This window comes from Lontra canadensis, unplaced genomic scaffold (assembly GCF_010015895.1).
Source record: "Lontra canadensis isolate GAN:19392208 unplaced genomic scaffold, GSC_riverotter_1.0 scaffold93, whole genome shotgun sequence".
NCBI classification, from domain to species: domain Eukaryota; kingdom Metazoa; phylum Chordata; class Mammalia; order Carnivora; family Mustelidae; genus Lontra; species Lontra canadensis.
The window spans coordinates 8,118,387-8,138,747 of NW_022631087.1; the positions used below are offsets into that span (position 1 = coordinate 8,118,387).

The 20,361-nt window shown below is 56.4% G+C and overlaps 1 protein-coding gene across 1 annotated transcript; it reads right to left on the reverse strand.

The window, feature by feature from the left end:
• Nucleotides 1–468: 468 nt before the first annotated feature.
• On the reverse strand, nucleotides 469–20,355 carry NPTXR (neuronal pentraxin receptor). Its single transcript, XM_032836694.1, has 5 exons — nucleotides 19,684–20,355; nucleotides 6,846–7,074; nucleotides 5,337–5,584; nucleotides 2,663–2,842; nucleotides 469–2,297 (listed from the first exon to the last, which is right to left on the reverse strand). The coding sequence occupies exons 1-5, from the start codon at nucleotides 20,269–20,271 to the stop codon at nucleotides 2,073–2,075; spliced, it is 1,470 nt and encodes a 489-aa protein (XP_032692585.1). The 5' UTR covers nucleotides 20,272–20,355; the 3' UTR covers nucleotides 469–2,072.
• Nucleotides 20,356–20,361: the final 6 nt, after the last annotated feature.

Genomic DNA, 20,361 nt, shown 5'->3' on the forward strand with positions numbered 1-20,361 from the left:
GGTCTATTTGTGCTCTTGAACTGGCAACAAGCATCTGGGGGCTGGAGGCAACAAGTCTTGGGGAGGCGTCCATGGCACAGCCTGCTGCTCTCTTGCCTCCTGCCCCAGGCTGAGTAGTGGTGGGGGGCAGAGATAGGGAGCAGAAAGCGGGGCACATGCATCAGTACCTGCTCGAGTCAGGTAGTCTGCAGCTGCCCAGACACCTCGTCGTAGGTGACCGGCAGAGGGGACACCCGCTTTCCATTCCTGCCAGAGTGCCTGGGGATCATCCTTTTCCTCCCCCTACTTCCTGGGGCGGGGTGGGGTGGCTGGATGCCAAGATATTTGTGTGTTTCATAAAGGAAGATGTTCACGTTGGAAAGCATTCTGACCTCTTTCAAATGTCCATCCTCTCAGGTGAAGGCTGGACGCGAAGACACTCATGGGCAGGCAGTATGGTGTAGGGGGAAGAAGGGGGTGTCAGAAGGGGGTGTCAGAAGCCCTGGGATCTAGTCCTGGTTCTGCCACATTGTGCTGTGTAATCCTGTGTAAGTCACTTGACCTCTCGGAGCTCTTCCCCATCTATACAAGCAAGAAGTCAGACTGGGTGGTTTTTCTCAGCTTTTACATTCTTCCACTCTCTTGGGGGAGCTGGTGAGGACTCAGGGTGGGGAGCTGGAAACCACCAGCCCTTTCAGACGGGCAAGGGTGCCAGGCTGTGGTGGTGGTGGTGGTGGGGATCCAGAAAAGCTAGTTTTTACAATCTGTGCATGAGGTTGGTCTGCCTTGTCCCTTGCCCTTGCCCCTGACTTTCTGGAGGCCGCTGCTGACCCTGACCCATGCTTGGCCAGATCCCATCTTCTACTTACTCTCAGGATCTGCCTCTGGTTCCTGGGCACCTTCAGACTTGCCGCATCTGATCCGCTTGGAACCACAGACCATCTCACATCTAATCTGGAGAGCTCTCCGGAATGACCAAAGCAAGGGTTACAAATGAGGAAGGCCGAGCCAGAGAGGGCAGGGACTCACAGAAGGCCACACAGCAGGTTAGCAGTCAGGCTAACCAGCAACCATGGGCTTCTTCTCATCCAGTGCTCTGCACACCACTCCGTGCTTCTGCCCTCTTTGCCTACTTGGTTTCTCCCCTCTTTCCACAGAGGCTGCAGGGCCATGCAGAGGGAGTAGGTAATGTGGCTCTGCTGTAACCTGGGTCCCCTGGGCACATGTCTCTGACACAAACTGCTCCTAGCCCAGGCTGAAGTGGCCCAGGCCATCCTCAGCATGGAGAGGTGACCTGCCAGTTAGCACACGTGTGGGTGGGCACAAGGGGTGACTATGGCCTTTGGGCCTCCCAGGGTCTTGTCCCTCAGGCTGGAGCTGGAAGGGGATGTCCTGGAAATCGAGGTGGGGGTGGGCCAGGCATAGAACCAACATTCAAACCATTGCACACATAGAAACGAGGGAAGAGGAAGAGAGAAGGTGCAGGAGGCTCCGTCAAGATCCCGTGGCCCTTCACTGGCAACGGGTGGAAAGATGGAGGAGGGATGAGTCTGAGTTTCCTGTCTCTATCATCCCCTTCTCAGCTCGGGGGATGGCTCTAGAGTCTGTTGTGTCCCTGAAGGGGAAGGGGCCAGGCCTGTTGCATGGGGGACAGGAGGGCAGACAGCCAAGCCTGCCGCTGAGATAGTGGGTCCTTCCCTCATACACGACCCTGTGGGACATGCTGTTGAGATCAGTGGAATCAGACGTGGCTGATGGGCCGGCGTGGGTGGGGGTAGGAGAGAGCTCCAGTGTAATGCTGAGAGGGTAGGCAGTGCTGGGGGGGCTCTGCTACTACCCCCTACCAGGCCCTGGACTCACCCCAGGCTTGGCCTGTTGGCTTGAGCTGCTTGTCCCCATCCAAGTGGGGTTAAGGGACAGGCGCTGCAGGGCAGGGCATTCTGGAGGTGTGGGTATAGGGGGGGAAACAGGTGGCATGGTCAGGAGCGGGGCAGGAAGGGAGGTCAGTGTGTGGGTAGGCTGAGGAGGGAATGTGTGCCCCCACCATAAGGTCCCCTGGCAGGCAAGGGAGGGACCCTGGATGAGGCAGCCCCTCATGCTTTGGCCCTCCCCTTGCAGACATCAAAGGTGGCCTTTTTTGCACCCCCGAAGGCCTCCACCAGCTTGTCTTCCCAGGGGAGGACGTTGCCCAGCAGTGGCCCGGTACAGTTGGCAATGCCCAGGACTTGGGCAGGTGTCAGGGCGTGGTCCCACAGGTTAAACTGGGCGATGTCACCCACGAAGGCCTGGGTGGCATCAAACCGGCCGCCCAAGGTATCCTGGGCCAAGAGAGCAGCAGAGAAAGGAGAGAGAAGAGAGACATGGAGTGAGCCATAGGAAAAGACAGGCAGACAGACTCAATCAAGCCCCAGGTCCTGCTGAAGTCCTGCCCCTGAAGTTCTAGCCCCGGCCCAAGCTCTAGCTCCACCCCAAGAGTTCAGCTCTATCCCCGAGGTTCCAGCCCTTTGGGCAGGTCACTGCTCATTCTGAGTCTCAGTTTGCCCATCTGCAGAATGGCTGAGTCAGACTGAGTGATCATTGCTGTGCTTCCAGGGTCCCTCTACCTAACCCCTCCTTCTCAGGGGCCCTGGGTGAGTGTGACATCCACTCAGGCCTCAAGCCCTCACACCACCCTGAAGCTTACCTGCTCCTGGCCCAGGATGAGGATCCCATGAGGCTTGATGGGGTGCCAGGCGGCCAAGTTCTCACCAGAGCCCTGCAGCTCCCCGTCCTGGTAGGCGGACCACAGGCCATCCCTCGTGGTCCAGGCGACACAGATGTGATGCCAGCCATTGTCCTTCAGGCTCAGAGGCAGCTGGGCCACCTGGACATAGGTCCCGCAACCCCAGGTCAGAGGTGCCACAAGTCCCAAGGCTGGACCAGTGGGGTGGGGATCGGGAGACCTGCGTCCTTTCCAGACATTGAGCCAAGGCTTGATCCTCCCCTTCCTCTCAACCCTGTGCCTTTCTCACCACTTTTTCCTCTTTCCCCACAACTTAACCAAGCAGCTTCTCTCAGATCACAAGGGACTAGTCAATATTGGTTTTGGGGTGTTTCCAGGTACCTTATTTGCCCCTTCACAGGCCTGTCAGTTCATGTGGGGTGGGAGCCACATCTCACAGCTTCTGAACACCTCACATAGTGCCTGGCACACAGCTGGGCTCAGGGAGTCCCAGCAGCCTTGGACTCAGAGCCTGGGCACTGGCATCCAGCTCTGGCTCTGCCACCCAACCTCCTGCAGGACCTTGGGGAGGCTGCTCTCTCTTCCCTGGGTCTCAGTTCCTCATGCAAAGGACACAAAGGTCAAGCAAAGGGAGGCAAATACGTAGCCACCTCTGCCTCGTCCACCCAAGGTGGGCACGGCTAACCAGTCGTGAACCCAGGCTCAGCCCTGGGATATTTCCTAACACGGTGCTCTGGGAAGCTGCTGGTGATTGATTAGCGTTGGCCTGTGAGATGAAAGGTACTTGCTGCCTGTGGATTTGGGACTCCCGAAGGGCTCTTTCATCTCCTAAGTTCTGTGAGATCGTGCTTTAATACAACATTCTCTGAGGTCCACTTAGTGCCAGGCTTGTTCTGGACACTGGGGATGTGGATCTGGCCCTAGCTGCAAATGAGCTGAGTCTGCAGGGGAGGGAAGAACTTCCCGGACTATATAAGGCAAAATAACCCGGGGCCATTTGGGAGGTCCGGAGGAAGAGGCAGGTGTGGGACTGCAGACGTGGTATTCAAACACATGGGGAAGGACAATGGATCTAACTGTTCCATTGCAAGTCAAGGCAAGGTGGGGACACAGCGGGAGCAAAGGCTGAGAGGCTGGAATAAAAGCGGAACTGAGTAATCTGGGAGGCCGACTTTAAGAAGATGCTAGAGGTTTGTGGAATAGGGCCATTGTGGGCCCTGTCCAGGGTGCTGAATCCTCTCCACCGAGAGCAGAGTGCTGAGCTTGGGCAGGGCCAAGGATGGCAGCCAGGGGGTGAGTGAAGGGGACACGGCAGCAGGATCTAGATGTAGTTCAGCTACTCCAGTCTTCTTAGGACCTACTGGGCTACAAGAGAAACTCACTGTCCCCTGGGCCCATCTCCTTCCTCCTCCTCCTTCAGGACACCCATGAAAGACACCTGCTGAGCTGGCTTCTGATGGGTGACAGCCACTGCCTAGCAACTCTATGTGGCTGCGGGCTGGTCATGAGTGGGTGTGATTTGTGGTGTAAAGACCACCATGCCTGCAAATCCCAAAGCAATATGGCAGGTAGAGAAGGATACTGGGGAGAGTGAGGATGATAGGATACTCCCTCTTCTCCTGCTCAATCACATGCCCCTCCCATGCCACTTCCCCCATGTCCTAGTCCTAATCTGTGGACAGGCCTGGGGAGGGCTGTGGGGCTGGGGAAAATGGGTGCCCAAGGCCAGAACAGTGAAGAGGTGAAGAGGAGGTTTCTGCAGCCCAAGACTATGAACCATATCACTGGCCCTTAGCCAGCTGTGTGGCCTGGGCGCATTTTTGCCCTCTCTGAGCCTCAGCTTCTCCATGTGCAAAACAGTGACAATAAGGCTGCCTACCTCCCCGTGCTACTGGGAGGGTCAAGGGTGATAACGTGGGTAAAGTGCTCTCTGGCACAGGCCTGGAATGATACCAGCTACATGTATCAAGCTTGCTAAATGCCAGGCTTGCTCAAAGCCCTTTACATGTATTTAAGTCACTTCTCACCATGACCCCATGAGGCAGAGACTATTATTTTTCCTTCTTGGCAGATAGGGAACTGAGACACAGGAAGGATAAATGACCAGTCTAAGGTCACCCAGTAAGTAAGTAGCAGAACTGGGGTTTGAATCCAGTATTCAGGCCTGACCGTGGCCCCATTCTACTTTCTGAGTGATGGAAGGGGCAGAGGGGCTGGCCACAGGAGAGGAGTGGGGCGAGGAGTCCACCAGCAATCCCTCCCTAGGTAGGTCCCTGGACCTCATTCTCTTCTCTTCTTGTCCAGGAGAATGAGCAGAGCCCTGAAACAGACCCTTCTAGCCCTGCTCACACAGCTGGGTCACTGGAGAAGGGCCATGAGCTTCCTCTGTAAATGGAAAGGCAATCACTGACAGCCTCTCTTGGCTACAAGCCCCTCTTCAGCCAGCCCTAGGTCTGGTTTGTCTTTGTATCCCCAGAACCCAGCCTGGCACTCAGTATGCATTTCCCGTGTGCTGACCCTGCTGAGCAGGAGAATGTAAAGGGCCCACATGCTTGGGACCCAGCCCAGTGCAGGGGCTCCTGGAAGGGTAACCCTGCCTCCCACTTTCTGCCCGCTCTGCCCAGCCCCCACTCACCTTGTCATTGATCAGCAGTTCCATGGGGTCCTGGCCCGCCTCCAGCAGTACAATCTCATTGGCCTGCCCGGGCACGGAGTAGGAGAAGGGTGTGCCCTGGCCACTGCCATCTGACCTGGAGCGCAGCCACATGCAGACGGTAAAGGCATAGAGCTCGGGTAGCGCCTTCCGCACACGGGCGTACATGTAGTTGTTGCGGATGGGGATGCTGATCTTGAAGGCATCTGGGGGACTGTAGGCCGAGGACCCTGAGGGGGGTGGGCAAGGCGGACATGGTGGGGTCAGTGGACACTGACTGGGGGGCAAGGCAGACTCTAGGATGAGGGCTCCTAGTCAGTCCCTGGGCAGCTGCCACATGCCAGGTGCCTTCACAACCCTCTCTACCCTGCTTCTGGACACAGAAGGGCTCTGGACCTGAGATGTCCTGAGTTCGAACCCTGCCTCCGCACTTTCTAGCCACATGAACTTCCACAAGTTCAACATCACTGCTCCAGCCCCAGTTTGCTCAGTCAAGTGACATAAATAAGATTTCCTCCCTCCCAGGCTTGTGTGAGGGCCAAGGGGGACAAACTATGTAAAGGGCCCAGCCCATAGTAAATGCTCAAAAAACATGAGCAGCTGTGCCCCTGCTCTGCCCCCTCTACTCCAAAACTGACTCTCCCTCTGCCTTCAGCAACTAGCCTGAGGCCTGCCTCCTTCAGGAAGCTCTTGGATTTCCTACTCCTGAACTCACATCCCACATCTAAGCCAGTCCCCGATAATTGCTCATGATTCCCCTAGTATCCCTAACTTGTCTGTAAGCCTCTTAAGGGTGGTCCTCCCAAGGTTTCAAAGACGAAAGGTCCCTGGGAGCACAGGGACCCTATCTCCATATTTCAGATGAGAAAAATGAGGCCTGGGGAGAGGAAGCAAAATTCCAAAGTCACAGAGCAAGCCAGTGACAGCTGTGGAGCTAGGGGCCAGGTCTCCTGAGGCTCAGACCTGGGCAATATCCATGACAGCACATTTCTCAGACTCCTGGCAGTGCCAGGCCCAGGTGCTAAGCAAGTACCAAAATTCTGATTCACTGAAGGTGCAACTTTGTGGGGCGGTTAAATGCATGGACTTTGGGAAAGTCCAAACCTCAGACCTGGTTTGAGGTCCAGATCCACTACTCACTGGCTGTGTGATGCTGGGCAAGTCACTTGCCCTCTCTGAGCCTCTGTTTTCTCATCTGTGAAACAGGGACAATCACAGTATCACCCCCATGTGGTTTGTGAAGGTTAAACCAGCTGATGTGTCAAGTCCTTAGCCCACTCCCAGAATGTAAGGGCCAGAAAATGCTAACGGTTAAGAAAAATAATGGTATTCTTCGTTAATTCCCTCCTTCTTGGGTTTCGCAGCCTCTTCGCCATCTAGCTTTAGCCTCTGGAGAGCATAGAAATATTCACAAGTGAATCTGAGACCTTGAGGACCCATCTGGGAACCAAGGCCCCACCTGCTGTGCCCTCTGCGGGGCCCCAGACCCACCATGTTCCAGTCCGGCCACGCGGTCCTGCAGGGCATCCAGCTCCTTCTCCACTTCCTGCCGCTGCCGTTGGCTGCTGTGACTAAGAGCCACGCGCTCCTTCTCCAGGGCCAGCACCTTGGCCAGCAGCTGCCCTTCCAGTTCGTCCATCTTGGAGTGCAGGGCGGTGGGCACCGCAGGTGCAGGGGCTGCGGCGGTTGAGAAGTTCACACGGGCTGGGAGCTCCTGCTGCTTAAAGGGCAGAAGAAAGGGCATGTGAGGTCACTTGGACGGTGGAAGGAAAGAGACACAGGGCTCAGAGATGCCCACCGCCCCTGCTGAGTGATGCCAGGTGAGCCTCAGCTTCCCCAAATGCAAAATGGGGATGGCAATACCAAATTCAGGCAATACCTGTTCAATGAAAGAACGGGTTCTTTCTGCTGCCAGTGCCTAATGGTAAGTTGAAAGAAGGCTGGCTCTGCCCTCAAGAACATCTCTGCCTATGGTTGGGGGGGCAGGGGGCTGGAGGTGGAGAGCTAGAGAAGCTCCCCTGGGTGGTTCTCACCGTGCAGTCAGGGTTGAGAGCCACTGCTGAGCGGCTCTCATAACTGACAGCCTGTACGCTGATGGGTCCTTGAAGGGGTGGACTGTCTTAGTCTTCACTCGTTCACTCGCCGGGCTTCTCTAAGATGGGGCAAGGTTCCGTGGGGGCACTAGGCAGATGCAGGGGCACGAACCAGGGGCTTCTGGAATAGGGCTGTCGTGGTGTGCCCATTCCAGAGCAGCAGGTTAAGGTCATGGGCTCTTATTCAGAAAAACCAGGGCTCAAATCCAGCTCCAGAATCAATCTGCTATGTGACCCCCGGTGCATGCCTCCATCTCTCTGAACCTGTTTCCTCACATGGAACAGGGACAACTGTACCTATTTAGAAGGGTTGGGGGATGGTCAAGTAGTCAATGCCAATGAACAGAGCCTGGTTATTGCAATTACTGCCCAGGGCGGAGCGTTGTAAGCTGGTCTCTGAAAACCCTTATCTTGCCCAGGGGGAGGACAAAGTGCTTAGAGTTCCCCCTTCTGCTGTCTTGTGACCCCATCAGGCAGGAGAATTAGGGCAGGGGCTCAAGGGGAGCTCTCCTCCCCCTCTCCTGCTGGAGGAAGCCCCCATCTGGGGTGGATGGAGGCAAGGGAGGCTGCCAAGTCCAGACTCTGGGAGGAGCTAGTCTTTGGCAGACATTAATAATTCAGTGAGCTTCTAGGAGCCAAATTAGAACTTCCCTGTCCCCTTGGCTTCCTCCACACTCCCCAAGGGCCCAGGAAGCTCCTGCTCAGTCAGCCCTGGGCCTTGCCCACAGGCTTAGCTCCAGAACAGAGCTCACTGAATTTTCACGATTCCTTCACTGAGCAAGGAATCGGGGAGCACCTACTAGGGGTTGGGCCCTGCACCAGGTGCTGAAGAGACAGTCAAGGGCAGAACAGAAAACCAGGAGCACAACTTAACACTTCCCGATTGCCCTGAGCCTCGCAGGGATGGCCCCTCGGCTTGGGGCGAATGTAGGAGACCCCTCCCCAGACTCACTGGCCCAGCCCTGGCCCTGCTGGTCATTTGCTGGATGAGACTGGGCAGATGCCTTTGCCTTGACGTGCCTGGTTTCTAGCCGTGTGAGGAGGGGAAAAATGGGTATCCTGCCTCAAAGTGCCAGAAGGAGGGGTGGGGATGCCAGCGCCTGAGAGATGCTGCCATGACCTCAGGCTGGGGAGTTGGAGGGACTGATACCCCACCTCAGGAGTGGGAGCAGGGGGGCTAACTTCTCTGGTGTCATTTTCCCTCATCTACAGAGCGCTTGGAATGCCCATTTTGCAGACCTGCAGTCAGGATTAAATGGTGGTGTGCAGGACAAGAGCCCGGGCCAAAGCTGGACCACAGGGGCCGCCTTTTTCTGTTGTTGTTGTTGTTGTTTCTTTGTGTTTTTTTGTTTTGTTTTAGCATTTATTCACTTATTTGGAGAGAGAGAGAATGAGAGAAAGGGCATGAGCGGGAGGGGCAGAGGGAAAGGGAGAGAGATTCTCTGGCAGGCTCCCACTAAGCTCGGAGCCTGATGCAGGGCTTGATCTCATGACTCTGAGATCACGACCTGAGCTAAAACCAAGAATTGTACACTTAACCAACTGAGCCACCCAGGTACCCCTATAGGGGGTCACCTTTATCCCCCATCACATCCTGCGTAAGAGGGCACAGCCGCCCATCCGTGCTCGGCCCTCCGGGCTGGGGTGCAGGCCAAGTCCGTGGGTCATGGACTGATGAGCACCTCCAGTCCCACGCCTTATACTATCTTCCGATACCCTGTCTGGAGGGCTCCTTCTAACTCCCTGGGTGCCTACGAATCCTAACTCTGGGGCTGACTAAACACAAAGCCTCAGTTTCCTCTTCTGTGAAATAGGGACAATAGACCCCCCTCCGTCCATCCCCAGGACAGATGTAAGGATGGAAAAGTGGAAGTAACGGGCCCTCCTGGACTGTACTAAAGCCAAATGCAAACTGTGAGCCTTAAGTACATCAGCCAGTGAAGAGCCAGCTACTTCCAGAAACTTCCACTGGCCACAGAAGCCCAGGGAGTGTCAGGGCCAGGCAGCCACTGCATTTAAAGCGGCTGAACTTCCAGGAAATCTTGGGCTGAGGCAATTAGCTCCTAGATGGCATCCTGTCTCGGTGCCAGCGGGGCCACGGCTGGGTCTCCTGGGCTCCGGCACCCTCGATCCTCAGTTTCCCTCTTTCCATGGTGCCAAGCTTGGCAGGAGGGCCACACGTCTGAATGAGACAGTGTGCCAGGCCCGTCCTTGGCACTGCACATGTATCTACTCACCAGTCCTCACAGCCGCTCATTTTGGTTGCTACTCTCAGTGACCCCATTTCACAGAGCCGGGAACTGAGGTAGAAGTCCTTTTGAACTCTCTACAGTAACAGGGCTGGCAAAGCTGACATCCGTGGAGCTCTTGGGCAGAGCGTTGTCCTTCCTCAGAGGAGGAACAGGACATCTAGTGCTATTTACACAGACGCCATGGCGAGGAGGAGCCGTGAAGGCTGAGGGAGGCGGGCGTGCAAGCTGTCCTTTTGTCGGAGTCCCTAGCCTTGCCGCTGGCAAGAAGGCCAGGGAGGAGGTGGGCCCTCCAGATCGTGTGCAGCCCCCTCCCCACCCCAGTGTCTGAATCAGAAGAGCATGACTCCCCCCACTTTCCCATCTGCTGCGGGCGCAGGCTGGGCCGCGTGGGCTCCTGGCAGATGCCAACTGGGCCCCTAGCCCAAGATGGGGGGAGGGATGATGATGCTGTCACCCCCACTCAGGTCCCGATGTGGCAGGGAAAGGGGGGCTCTGAACCCACAGACTGTTGCGCTGGGAGTTTGGGTGGGGTTCAGCATAAGTATACGGGCCCCAAGCCAGAGCCCGGGGCTCCAGCCCAGAGCAGCGCCAACGTGCTGGGCTCATTAGCACTCGGTGATAAGAATGTGACAGTGGCAGCTGTCCTCATCGTCATGTACGACGTGCCAGGTCCTGCACCGGGGAAGCCTGTGCACGCATTTCACAACCCCTCTCGACCATCTGGGGAAGTGAGGAGGCCCACTTTACAGATGAGGGAACTGAGACGGGGAGCTGGAGTTTCAGGAACCCCAGCCCAGGCCCTTTTGGTTCCAGAAGCTGTTTCTATTCCTCCATCCTTCCCTCACTGTGTGGGTCCCAGTCGGCCAAGTGGGCACAGTGCTGGCTGCCCTGCCTGCCTGGGGGCCTAGTGGAAGAGGTTCCAGTGGTCACAAAAAGGCTGGGAGGGTCCCACAGGCTGTCAGACCGCGGTGGGGGTGGGGGGTGGCCTCACAGAGGGACCCAGAAAGGAGGGACCTGCCTAGGCAGGTGGCTTTGAGGCTGGGAGGATGTTGGGAGGACCCAACCACCTCATCCCCAGCTGGGGTCTGCTCCTTTCCTTCAGGGAACAGAGGGAGGGTGCTGGGGCTCTGTGCACAGCTCACCCCTGCCTGGGCTGCGCAGGACCCTGTTCCCGGGGCTGCATGCAGGGCGAAGGAGGAGAGGCTTTCCGGAGGCACTGTGGGGGCGGCCTCCTCACCTCCCCATCTGACCACCCCCAGTCCAATGTGGATCTGCTGGGCTCACAGCTGGGTTCCACCCCCCTAGTGACCTTGCATAAGGTGGCGTGCCTCAGTTTCCCCAGCAAAAATGTTCAGCAATAGCATCTCAGTTCACCTTAAGAAGTGAGGGAGTCATGATGCCCTGAGGGCAGAGCGTGCGCGGTGGGGGGGGGGGGGTTGTGTCAGTTATTATTACTACTACTTAAATAGTTCTTGAAGGGGCCCATCCTTCTCCAGCTCCAGCCATAAATCTTTTTGTTTAATCATTATGTTGGGAGAAAAAGCAAGTTACAGAAGAACAGTTAGAGACCATTTATATGAAGTTGCAGACTCAAAACCAGATCATGAATTTGTAAAAAGCAGGAACAAACACCGGGGGAGAGATGAATACAAATTTGGGGCAGTGGGGACCCTCTCCTGGGGGTGGGTGGTCTGGGGCTGGGAGCTGAGAGGCCCTGAGGGGCACAAGCTGGCTGCAAATATTCTGCTTCTTGAGTTTGGGTCTCCGCCTGGATGGCATTCTTTATTCCTTTGTGTTATGTCTGAGATACTCTGCAATGACTTTGTTTAAAAACAAAACAAAACACAGGGAGGGGCGCCTGGGTGGCTCAGTGGGTTAAAGCCTCTGCCCTCAGCTCAGGTCATGGTCCCAGGGTCCTGGGATCGAGCCCCGCATCAGGCTCCCTGCTGAGCAGGGAGCCTGCCTACCCCCCACACCTCTGCCTGCCTCTCTGTCTACTTGTGATCTCTCTCTGTCAAATAAATAAAATCTTAAAAAAAAAAAAAAAACAGGGAAAAATCCGAAAGCAGAGTTTCTGAGGGTAGAAGCAAACCCTGAATCTTAATGGTAGCCTCACTTGGCTCCTTGGGCTTCCCTAGTCCAGGCCCCGGTCTCCCGGCCCCTGCACTGACCCTTCTCCACGAGGAAGCCAGTGGCCTAACTGCTTAAAATTCTCCAATAGCCCCCTCCCCAACCCATAAAGTCCCAGCCCCTCTGATCTCAGCCCTCACTATCCACCCCTGCAGGCTACACTTCCTTCCCACTTAAAGTCCCCAATTGCCCCTCCCCCAGCTCCCTTCCTACCCCAGAGGCTCCATATATGCTGTTCCTTCTGCTAAGAACACACTTCCTGCTCCCGCTGCTCCTTCCCTGGCCAAAGCCCACTCCCCCTCCGGATGGCAGCTCTCCCAACCCCTGATCTAAGATGCTCCAAAGGGAGAGGAAAGAGGGCTTCTGTGGGGGCCTGCAAAGTCTCCCTTCCCTCGGTCTCTCCCTCACTCATCCATTCGCATGTCCACACAGGCTGTGACAACTCTATGTCATGAAGTCAGGCACAACTCTCGCATCAGACAGGCCAGTGTCCTTTCCAGGACCCCACTTCCTAGGTCTGTGGCCCTGGGCCAACTGCTCAACTCCCGGGACCGCCAGTTTCCTCAATTGTAAAATGGGGATAATCATCGTCTCTACGTTTTGGAATATAATTAATGACCGGATGAGGAACGTGTGTGAGGGCCGGCATATGAGATGTGGCTAATCAGTGGGTTTGACCAGAAGGAGTGTTTGCATCTGCAGAGGGGCAGGAGGGCACAGAGAGCCATACCTGTGCGGTGATGGGGCCTGGAGTCAGCTGCCCAGAGGGCAGGGACAGGGGCCAGATGAGCCTGCCTCCGTTTCCTCACCTGCCATGTGGGGACAGTAACAGCCCCATGGTTCTTGGGACTCGACTGTAAGGCCCCTAGAACAGGCTGGCACAGAGGGTGCCCTCAGTCCTCCTGTCTCTTCCAGGGCCCCGGGTGCTGTGGCTCCAGCACCTGGAGTGAGGCAGGCGCCTGCCCCAGGCCGTGCTCTCCGCTGCTGGATGGGAAGGCCGACTGGCTGCGGGGACAGCATGCACGCCCTCACGGAAGCGCGGGCTCTGTGGGGCAGCAGGGGTCAGGGTGAGTCCGGACAGGCCTCTCAGAGGGACCTTTTCTCCCTGGGGACTGGCCCAGCAGGCCCCATGTCTCCATCCCACCCCAGTAGGGAGGGTCAGGAGAGCAGGCTGCGGAGGCCAGACTGATCTTTGTCTCTGGGCCCCCAAGGCTGATTTGGAGCTGTAACCAAAAGTAGACAGATGAGTCTCTGTGTAGCGGGGGGTGGGATGGGGTGTGGTGGTGGTGGTGTGTGTGACAGGTCAGGGTGCTCCGTGAGTGGTGAGGCCAGGAGAAGAATCTCTGAGCATCTGTCCTTCCACCCTCCTGGGCTCAGAGGCCCCAGAGTAAGTGACAGGACACCCCCAACGCCTCTCCCTTCAAGTACTCTCTGTCAAGCTGCCTCACTGAGGTGGCCACAGAATTCCCTCTCAGGTCCAGCTTGCCCGCATACTTCTGGGCTCTGGCCAAAATTCTGCAGCAAAAACTCAGAATCTCCCCTACCCGCAGCCCATTTTTACAGAAAATCCTGGCTGTGCGCTGAGCTCAGCTTCTGCTGTGCTGTGTGACCTCGGGCAAGTTACTCAGTGTCTCTAAGCGGCAGCTTCCCCTGGAGTCAAATGAGGGGCGTGTGGGGGCACATAAGTGCTTCCACTTTCTTTGGTTGTCTCAGCCCCTGTCCCCAGAGTTCTGTGGGGACCATGGGCCCAAGACTGTCCCTGGGAGACCCCACCACATTTCCCCTTGGTGAGGAGAACCAACCCCTGACCTCTTTCCACCTCCCACAGGCAAGGACTTCACAAAATGGCCAATAAACATAAGAAAAGCTGCTCCATATCATGAGTCATCAGAGATATACAAATTAAAACCCCAGCGAGTTCACTACACGCCCACCAAAACGGGGAGGGTTTTAAAAATAACCATACCAAGGCTGGCAAGCGTCACGCACAGGTGGGCATGTCGACGCTTACTGCCACTTTGGAAAAGTGTTTGGCATCACCTCCTCACGTTAAATAAATGTCTCTCCCGGGACCCAGACACCCACTCCTGGGGATGCAGCCAGGAGAAATGAGGGCTTATCGCCACCGAAAGATGTCACAGGAATGTTCACAGCAGCCTTATTTGTCATAACGCCAAGCCAGAAACACCCCAAATGTCCATCCATAGAGGAAGGGTAAGTAAACTGAGGCATATCCATATGTCGAAGCACTATGTGGCATGGAAAAAATAACACACCACTGACACAGGCTCGGCGATCCAATGTCAGACATAACATATAACAAAACGTCAGACACAGCAGGGTGCGGCCATCTGAGAACGCTTGTATGAAGTTCAAACCCAGACAGACCACATCTTCGGCGACAGAAGCCAGGGGAGTGGTATCTCTGGGGAAGGAGGGATTTTAGGGGTCACAAAGGAGACTTTGGGGGGCACTGGAAATGTCCTCTTCTCAATCTAGGTGGTGTTCTCATGGATATAGTCATACACGAGTTTTCACTGAGGTGTACACAAGATTTGTGTGTTTCATACGTACAATATATGAGTTCTTTCATGTCTGGAATGTAAAATATACCTCAAAAAGGGCCCTGAGTTCTCCCAAGCAGGCTTGTAAGGGCAGGATGGCCTCCTCTCTTGGGAGAAGGGCTGCCAGGGAAAGGGCCCAGGATAACAGCACAAGAGGGCCCCTCCTGGGATCTGGCCCCCACCCCCATCTCACAGATGGGGAAGCCAAGGATCAGAGAGAAGGAATTTTTTTGAGGACACAGGCAGCAGGTGGTAGAGCCAGGGTTTGAAACACCAGGTTTCCTGCTAGAGCAAAGGTGTCACGCTGGCAGGAGTGAGGGTTAAGGGCTTCGAAGTACAAGGCGGGGGGCGGGGGGGCGTCGGGGTCTGTAGGTGGCTGCTGGGCACTGAGGTTCCACATCCTCAAGGGGCAGAATCTCTCTCACTGCACCCCTGCCAGCCCAGTTCACGGCCAGAAAGGCAGGGTGAGGGGAACCAGTCCCCGCTGAGCAGAAGCTGCCAGAATGGGCAGCAGTGGAAGAGGAAAGCAAAAGCAACCAATAGAGTTTAGAAAAGGCACAAGGAGATTCTCTACGCCACTGCGTTTATCTGCAGATGTCCCTCAGAAACCGGAGGCATGGGAGTGGGTGGCTGGGGGCCTTCCGCCCCCACCCACATGTAACCCCGCCCCTCCCCACACCCACAATTCCTAAGTAGGAAACATCCGCCCAAGAATTCCCAGTTTAGAGCCCAAAGGGTCAGGACCAAATCCAGCCCCTCCTTGCACCCATTTTACAGATAAGAAAATGAAAAAAAAGTCAAGGGAGGTGAATAGCTTCAAATCACAGGAACTTTACTTGATGCCACCAGCCAGCCTATTTCAGAGACCATTTAGAGCTGGAAGGTCTCTAGAGAACGTTTGGCCCACCGTATCATTTTAGAGAGTGGAAACCGAACCCCGGGGGTCGGGGGATGGGGTGGTGGGCCTGGCTCCGGTTCCTCTAGAGTCTCTGGCCTTCTATGTCCTTATCTGTAAGATGCGGACACATACAGCCCACTTCCCAGGGCTGAAGACTGATGAGCTAATAAATATGACTTATTGTTATCTATTTTCAGCAAAGCTCCCACGTGAGCCTTCTGATGATCTTGCCAGCCAGCAGGACAAGCCTTTGAGGACTGGCCCTCCTCACTCTTGCTCTGGGTGTGCTGATGCAGAAATGGCTCAGGGTCATTGACAGGGTCAAATCCAAGCCCCACTGCTGTGTGACCTTGGGTCAGTTGCTTAACCCCTCTGAACGTTGGGTTTTTTTGCATCTGTACAATGGGGAGGAAAATTGTTACCTCCCTCATGGAGAGTTTATAAGGATTAAATGAGAGAATGAGAAGTGCCCGACACATGGTAAGCGCTCAGTGAGTGTGAGCTGTAATCATTATCAAGTTCAGGGTCCCCCGTGACCATCATCAGAGTGTTCCTTATCCCCGTCTTCCCACTCCAAGATGGGGGTAGGCAACCAGCTAGCCAGGCCGGGTTAGGGATGTGGTTTTAGTCAAAGAACTGCTGATTAAATCAATCTTAAAGTTTCATTTTACACATATATTAAATTAGTGCAAAAGTGGAACCCCGGAACTTGCGTATATGGCCAGTTGCCATACAGATGGTTCAACCCTTTTGGAAAGTGGTTCTTGGCCACAGCCATAAAAGATCAATATCCTCTGACCCGGTAATACCACTCCTGGGACTCCAGCCTAAAGAAACAATTCAACAGACTTAAAAAGAAAAAGAAAGAAAGAAAGAAACCCAAAAACAAAACCCAAACAACTATCTGCATGAAATTGATCCTGCAATGAGCATCGAGAAGAAAAATAATTAGGAACAATCGACCAGCAACAAGAACAATCAGAGGACTGACAGATGATGGAGCCGGAGTCAGATTCCAGCGTACTATGGCCGTCATTAAAATGGTAATGACCAGCAACCAGTAACTGGGGAACAATGTCTGCCTCTGTAGAAGGGACCAAGAGGGGCTGCAAAAACAGATACAATGGTGGAATGAAATGTGATTTCTCCCCCAACCAACACCTTTTGACTTTTTTCAATGAACAGCCACAACAATAACACAAATAAAAACACAGGAAGGAAGACAATTTCTTCTAAGCCCTCAAACGTGGCTCTCACTTGAGGCCCCAGGGGGAGGCCTGGGCCAGTGTGGCTTTCCCTCCCCTTTGGTAGAAGGCGGGCGGGGTGAGAGAGGGGGTGATGCAGAGATGTGTGGAGTGGGGACAGGATGTGCCCAGGGTTATGGGAGCAGGAGTGGGGCAAGGAAAAAGACTGTGATCAGGGAGGGCCTCTGGGAGGTGGTGTCCCCAGAGCAGACTCCTAGATGATGAGTATGGATACTCTGGGGGTAATCTGAACAGAGGCAAGAAGGAACTGGGAGTCTGGCCAGCTCTGAAACGACAGTCTGGAGCAGGCTGGATACTTTGCACCACAAGGAAGCCCCATGATGGGCTTAAGGAAGATCCCCGGGGCTGCCTGGAGGAAGAAGGGTGGAGGAGTGTGCCTGGTGGGCTGAGGAGGATGCGGCAAGCATCCAGAGAGATGAGGTCGACTGGAAGGAGGAGAGTAGCGGAGGAGCTTCTCAGAGCACACCTGAAAGGGAGGTTGGCAGGGGACCGGAGTTCAGGTTGGGGCGTCTTGAGGGCAGGGGGCCAGTGCGATGTCCAGAGGGAGTTGCTCATGAAGCAGTTGGATCTATCGGTCTGGAGCTCGGGAGAGAAACCTTGGGTGGACAAAGTTGGTTGGGGCACATGGGTGTTGGAAGCCGCAGGGTGTGGCTGAGTTCACCCAGGGAAAGTGAGAGGAGAGCCAGGCGGGGCATGACCATTAAAGGAGGAGGACCCCGAAAGGGGACACAGAAGCAGAGAGGAAGAAGGAGCAGGTAAGAGGTTTCTAGAAGCCAAGGGCATGGAGGTCTGTAGAAGGGAATGATGGATGGGGTCAGATGTTGGAAAGGCATTCAGCAAGATAAGGACCGAATCATTCCTATTCAACTGATCTACTTCCGTGACGTCCCCAGAGCAAGTTCAGTGTGCCTCAGTGTGCGTAAAGGGAGAGAGAGGAGTGGCGAGGAAACAGATCTTGGGAAACCAGGGACATCCTTTTGAGGATATTGGATGAGAAGAGAGGGGAGGAAGGAAGCAGTGGCTACGGGACGCACACGGTCCTGCTGAGATCAGTAGGCTGAGCCCACAGCAGGACTGTTGGGGTCCAGACCCCATCCCTTCCCAAAGGCCCCACGGGGGCTGGCTCTGGGTGCTGCCAGGCTCCGCAGGCAGACCTGGTAGACCAGCAGAGCCCCGCCCTTCGTCCTTCGTGTCCACTGCATGCAGAAAGCAGCGGGGGGTATGTGCAGGGAAACCAGGGCTCTCCCAACCTGGGAGTCCGAACTGGTGCCAAATCCTAGCCGCCAGGATCCCCGCCCCCCAACCTCAGCAGGCTAACTGGAGGCCAAATGCACAGGTGCTGGGGGAACAGATCCAGGGCAAGCCCGGCTCTGCCAACCCCAGACGTGGGAGGAACCACGGGGGCCATCTGGGTATGGAGGCAGGGGTGAGGGCAGCAGGCAAGAGGAAGTTTACTGAGAACTACAGCTTTTTTTTTTTTTTTATGTTAATAAATTCTATTTCCTGGGGCACCTGGGTGGCTCAGTCGTCAAGCAACTGCCTTTGGCTCAGGTCACGATCCCAGGGTCCTGAGAACGAGCCCCTGCATCAGGCTCCCTGCTCTGTGGGGAGCTTTGCTTCTCCCTCTTCCACTCCCCCTGCTTGTGTTCCCTCTCTCGCTGTCTCTGTCTCTGTCCAATAAATAAATAAAATCTTAAAAAAAAAAAAACCTCTCTTTCCTAAAAGGAGAGTTTGTTCCCATTTTTATTTCTGCTACTTAAAAAATTAGCAATATTATATCTTAATGACAAAGTAGCAATCACTCACACAGACCGAGCACACACGGCTGCCCGACACTGTTCTGGGCCATTCGCAAGGACTAACTCACTCAGTCTTCCTAACACCTCAACGAAGTAGTTGTTATTATTGTTCCCATTTCACAGGTGAGGAAACTGAGGTTCCCCTGCACTGTTGAATTTCAGTGTTTCCCTGATTATCTTCCCACTCTTGGCTCCCTCATCCTAGAAAAGTCCCAGAGTCTAAGAAGGAAAAGGGGATGCTGCTAGCCTTGCAGAAGAGCCCCCTGGGCTTTCCTCCTGCCGCTGTCACTCACCTAGGAGGGCCCTGAGCCCTGGTTTCTCACAGGTAAGTGGAGAGGGGTAACTGGGATGGCCTGGCCACACTCGGATCCCTTGTGGGGTGGGTGCTGACCCCAGCACAGACTGTCCGGAGGGCCATGGGGCCATGGCACTCAATGGCCAACCTTTCCCACAGGCCAAGTCTATGCCAGAGCTCGATGTGAGGGAGCCACGAGGAGCGGGAGTCCCGACATTTCCTTCCTTCCAGCCTCTCCTCCCTCTGCCTTTGCCAGCTCCGCTAGGCTGGGGGAAAACACGAAAGGGGGCTTTGGCCTCTCTCTCCCCTCCTCTTTCCACAGACTCAGTTTTGTTGCTAACCCCCTTTGCTACCATCTGGAAATCATGGATGGCTGGGGGTGCTCAGTCCCCTCTCAGACCCCCTGTGTCTGACCTGACCCAGGGGCTTCGGAAGAAGGTGTGTGGAGGAGGAGGAACCCGCAGGAAGCCCTATTCTCCAGTCAGTCCCCACCCAGAGCTGCTGGCTTCCAGGTACTGGGGGCTGGGCCCGCGCCATCTAAGCCGCTGCCCTTGGGTCTGTGGTCCGAGGCCGAGCGGGGGATACCAGGATGGGAAGCGCTGAGGGACACCCGGATTTGGCTGATGGGACACTCTGGTCTCTGCTCTTCGCAGGACAGCAGCTTCCGGAGCCCCTCGGACAGCGCCTCCTAGCTCCCCGCCCCCACCCTAGGAAGCGAAGGGGACGGGGGCTGCTTTGGGGGTGTCTGCGAGAAACAAACGAAACGGACATCTAACGAGGTCCTAGTACGTGCCAAGCATTTTCACATACCTACATTTCACTAAATCCTCGCTACTTGTGGACGCCGTGACGCCCGTTCCACAGATGCGGAAACTGAGGCTCAGCACAGAGGAGCCTGGAGGAAACGCGGAGGGAACGAGCCTTCCCCGCGCGCCCCACCCCCGTGCGGGTGTCTCACGGACGGCAGGCGCCGGCCTCCCCTTTCCGCCCCTCGCACACCCCCCGCCGCTGCCCGACGGCGCGCGGCGCTCACCTCGATGCGGTCCAGGCGGTCCCGGAGGGCGCGCACGGCGTCCTCCAGCTGGAGGATGAGAGCCGGCGAGTCCCAGGGCCCGTCGGCCATGGCGTCGCGGCGGGGCCCCGGGTCCTGGAGGCCGCGCGGCAGGCCGCTCTCGCAGCGGCCCAGCTTGCCGGTGAGCTCGCGGATGGTGTCCTGGTCCGCGCGGATGCGCGCCTCCTGCTGCAGCGCCGTCTGGCGCAGCTGCTCGGCGGTGCTCTGCAGCAGCAGCAGCTCCTCCCGCTCGCCGGCCGCCGCGTCGCCCTGCTCGGCCCCCGACGGGCAGGCGGCCGCCAGCGGCGTGCAGAGGAAGCGGCTGAAGAGGGGCGCGGGTGGCAGCGGGTGCGCGCTGGCCGCCGGCGCCCCGGGCAGCGCCGGGGGCCGGGCCGAGCCGCCCGCGCCGTGCAGCGCGCTCAGACCGCGCTGCGGGCCCGGGGACGCGGCGGCGGCGGCGGCCGAGGAGGCCGAGGCGTTGTCGGCGCCGCCGGGCAGCGCCCGCGCCGGGCTGGCCGCCAGGGGCACGCTGGCGATGATGCAGATGACGGCACCGAGGAACGCCAGCATGCCCGCGGCCAGCAGCACGGCCAGGAACTTCAGCGTGAGGCGGGCGGCGGGGGCGCCCGAGGCCCCCCGGCAGGCGCGGCGGCGGGGTCG